Source organism: Panicum virgatum, chromosome 9N (assembly GCF_016808335.1).
Source record: "Panicum virgatum strain AP13 chromosome 9N, P.virgatum_v5, whole genome shotgun sequence".
Lineage (NCBI taxonomy): Eukaryota > Viridiplantae > Streptophyta > Magnoliopsida > Poales > Poaceae > Panicum > Panicum virgatum.
Genome location: NC_053153.1, coordinates 41,913,467 through 41,917,580, shown reverse-complemented (window position 1 = coordinate 41,917,580; position 4,114 = coordinate 41,913,467). Strand labels below are relative to the sequence as shown.

The following is a 4,114-nucleotide window of genomic DNA, read 5'->3' as shown; positions in this document are numbered from 1 at the left end:
CATAGGTGCACGTCTGTCATCACTCTGCACTGATCTGCTGTTGGGTCCTTTTCCGAATACTACTTTTATATCTTTGACCATTTCAAACACCATTTTCCCACAACAGTGCCTAGGCTTGGTACGATGATCTGCCTTTCCATCGTAGTGAGCATGCCTCCTCCTTAATGGGTGCTTGATCGGAAGAAATCGACGATGACCCATATACACGATCTTCCTACAGTGCTTGAGGTACATGCTGTCGGTTTCTTCTAAACAATGGGTGCATGCCCTATAACCCTTATTGGATTGTCCGGAGAGGTTACTTAGTGCTGGCCAATCGTTGGTGGTTACGAAAAGCAATGCACGCAGGTTAAAATGATCCTCTGCGTGTGCATCCCACATACGAACACCCTCATCTTTCCACAACAATAGAAGATCCTCAATCAGTGGTTTCAGATACACATTTATATCGTTACCGGGTTGCTTCGGGCCGGGGATAAGCACCGGCATCATAATGAATTTCCGCTTCATACACAACCAGGGAGGAAGGTTGTATATACAGAGTGTCACAGGCCAGGTACTATGGCCACTGCTCTGCTCACCGAAAGGATTCATGCCATCCGTACTTAAGCCGAACCTTATATTCCTCGCATCATTTGCAAATGTTGGGAATGCTCTGTCCACTTTTCTCCACTGTGACCCATCAGCGGGGTGTCTCAACATATTATCTTGTTTACGTTCTTCTTTGTGCCATCGCATCAATTTAGCATTCGTTTTGTTCATGAACAAACGTTTCAGACGTGGTATTAGAGGAAAATACCACATCACCTTGGCAGGCACTCTCTTCTTGACACGCAGCCCCTCAACGTCGCCTGGATCATCTCGAGGGATCTTATACCGGCATGCGTTGCATACAGGGCATGAATCCAAATTTTCATACTCACCTCGATATAGGATGCAGTCATTAGGACAAGCATGTATCTTCTGTGGCTCTAATCCTAAAGGACAAACAACTTTTTTTGCCACGTATGTTGTCTCCGGCAAGGTGTTACCCTCAGGGAGTAAGTTTTTTATAAGTTTCAGCAACTCCTCGAATCCCTTGTCAGACAAACTATTTGATGCCTTCCATTGCAATAATTCCAATGTGGTACCCAACTTCTTTTGGTCTTGTTTGCAATCAGGGTACAACAATGTTCTGTAGTCCTCCAACATACGCTTCAGATCTCTCGATTCCTTTTCTGTTTCGCAACCTTCCTCAGCTTCGTGCAGCATCTGACCAAGATCATCTTCTGCAACGTATCCTTCAGTATCTTCTTCAGGCTCACCCATTGCAGTGTCGTTGAAAAAGGAATTATAATTGGCTGCAAAGTCAGGAATCCTGTCCTCTTCTTCCACATTATTATCCATCACAATTCCTCTTTCGCCATGCTTGGTCCAAACATAGTAGTTCGGCATGAAACCACTATTGAACAAGTGACTATGGATGGTTCTTGATGATGAGTAATCCTTCTCATTCTTACAAAATTTGCATGGACAACAAACGAAACCGCCATACTTGTGTTTCTCGGCCGCTTCTATGAATTCATGCACGCCATCCATGAACTCCTTTGAACGCCGGTCGGCCATGTACATCCATTGCCGACTCATCTGGGTCCACATACAATACATTTATATACATCATTGTACTGTACAAATAGTTCATTCATAATACCAATTTATAACAATATATTTATATAATTGATAATGCATATAACTATAATAAATAAATACTATTCACTTATCAAATAAATTGAAAAAACATATAAATACAATAATTTGATAGTATTCAAATATCAAATAAATTAATAACGTATATAACTTAAATAAGATGTTACAAATATAAATAATTATCACATATATAAACTAAATTAAGTAATAACTGTTTCTAAAAATTAATTGCTAAGTTATAAAAAAAATAACTAACTTTTTTTTAAAAAAATAGTAAAAATTCGCCTCCCCTCACCCCACTCAGCTGCCATGAATAGTGAGTTCACGGTAGCTTGAGAGGGGGAGGAGATGGGGTATTTATAGGCTCGGGCCAAAGGCACCGGTTGAATTCAATGACCCGGTGCTAAAATTAATTCAATAGCACCGGGTCAAGGCACCAACCGGTGCCTTAGGCCCGAGCTCCTGGCAGCTGCCACATTTCATTATCATAGGAACCGGTTATTCCTATAAACCGGTGCCTTTAGCGCAGACTTCATTTGGTACCGGGTGCTGGATCAAACCGGTTCCTATGGTGACGCATTGGAACCGGTTGGAACCACCAACCGGTGCCAATTGCCCTCCACATGTTCGGTCGACGGCCAAAGGTACCAGCTGCCGTTGCAGCCGGTACCGATGGTCAGGACCGATGGCCCGTTTTCTAGTAGTGTGAATACAGTCATAAAATCGCCCGATAGAGTAGATCTTTTGACAACTATGCACTCCATACCTAAAAAGTATAGGCCGAAAAGCATAGATAGGTAAGTCACTACTACTGTTTTTCCAGAACCACATTACGTTCATATATATAAGAGTGGAGGGTGACAAACGAAAAAGAAAGCTCATGGACACAACAAAGCCCAGTCGGTACACTAGTGCATCAATCAAAAGGAATGGAAAAAAACAGAAGCAACAAGCGAACAACGAGACACCGAGCATACGTGCGCGAAACGCAAAATGAACCGGCTGGCTAGGCTCTTTACTTCTTTAGCACTTGAGGTCCTTGAAGCACGGGAGGTGCTGCAGCTCGGCCAGCTTCACCTTGGCAGGGGCAGGCCCTGCGATCGGGCCGCATTTGCGTTGGTGGTGGCGGTGCAGGCTGCAGGGCACCTCCACCTCCCGCTTAAGCAGGCAGAGGCACTTGTGGTCGTCGACCACGGTACAGCACTGCTCGCGGATCTCGTCATGGGCCAGGCAGTTGGTGAAGTACTGGATTTGCGTCGGGCAGCTCTCCTGTGCGGGCGCGCCGCCTGAGTAATTCGCGGCAGTTGGCGCGGCGGCGAAGGCGCAGACCACGACGGCGAGGACGAGCACGGCAGCGAGGTTCGCCAGCGCCATGGTGCTGAAACTGAAGGTCAGCTAGCTTTGTTTGAGAAGGAAGCAGCTGGGATAGTCTGTGACTCGTATGGGCAGTCCTGTATGGGCTGGTGAGTGACGATCCATGTCGACCTCCGCCTCCCCTTTCATAGAAACTGCTGGCTGGACGGTAGCGGCATGGAACGTGCAGGAGCATGTGCACTATCAGAAACCGCCAAACCACGTTGTAGCTGTCGATGCTGTCCATTATTGGACAATAGTTTAGTTTATTTTTACAGCAAGTAGAGGCAAGAATCTCTGAACCGTGATTCGAGCATATCTTGCTCCTTGTTACTTGTCTGAAGTTAATTGGGTCCAAAACATGAGTCAAGTGATTAGTGTTTAGTAATATAGCATTATCACGTTTCACCCCTATAAACCATTAGGGATCCAATGGCCTCAAATGACAACTATATATGAAGAGCAATGTGTTAGAGTTGTCATGTTTCTGGTGGGCAGTATATGTAGCTGAGATAGGAACTCAGCACAGCGGTAGGGGCTATGAGCACAGCAGATGTATGTAGTCAAAATGTGTCTAAATAAACTCTTGTGCTTTACAAAAAAATATAACAGATTCTTTATCTATACTATAAAAGATGAAAGAATTGAAACCATTTCTCACCAAGATTAGGCCCACTTTACTCTACACAGAGGCCCCACTTGTCAGTGCGAGAGGTTTGACAGGAGATGTGGAGACCCACGGTTTTGACGTTTCTAAAATGTTTCTGCCAAAATGCTAATACTTTTACACAAAGCACTTTTGTTTACCCACCTTTGTACCCACTTATTACTTTCCTTGTGTAACCTTAGCATGCATATTATTTGTTCCTAAAATTTCTCTATTTACTTTCCTTATTCACTTAGAATTGATTAATTACTTTTCTTGTGAAATCTTAGCATGCATATTATTATTTTTAATTTCTCTATTTACTTTCCTTATTCACTTAGAATTGATTAATTACATTCCTTGTGAAATCTTAGCATGCATATTATTTTTTTTAATTTCTCTATTTACTTTCCTTATTCACTTAGAATT

The 4,114-nt window shown here is 43.3% G+C and overlaps 1 protein-coding gene across 1 annotated transcript; it reads right to left on the bottom strand.

Moving 5' to 3' along the window:
- Positions 1-2,406: 2,406 nt before the first annotated feature.
- Positions 2,407-3,152, bottom strand: LOC120687624. The gene has a single exon (XM_039969650.1). It carries the CDS (start codon positions 3,058-3,060, stop codon positions 2,710-2,712), a length of 351 nt encoding a protein of 116 aa, XP_039825584.1. The 5' UTR covers positions 3,061-3,152; the 3' UTR covers positions 2,407-2,709.
- Positions 3,153-4,114: the final 962 nt, after the last annotated feature.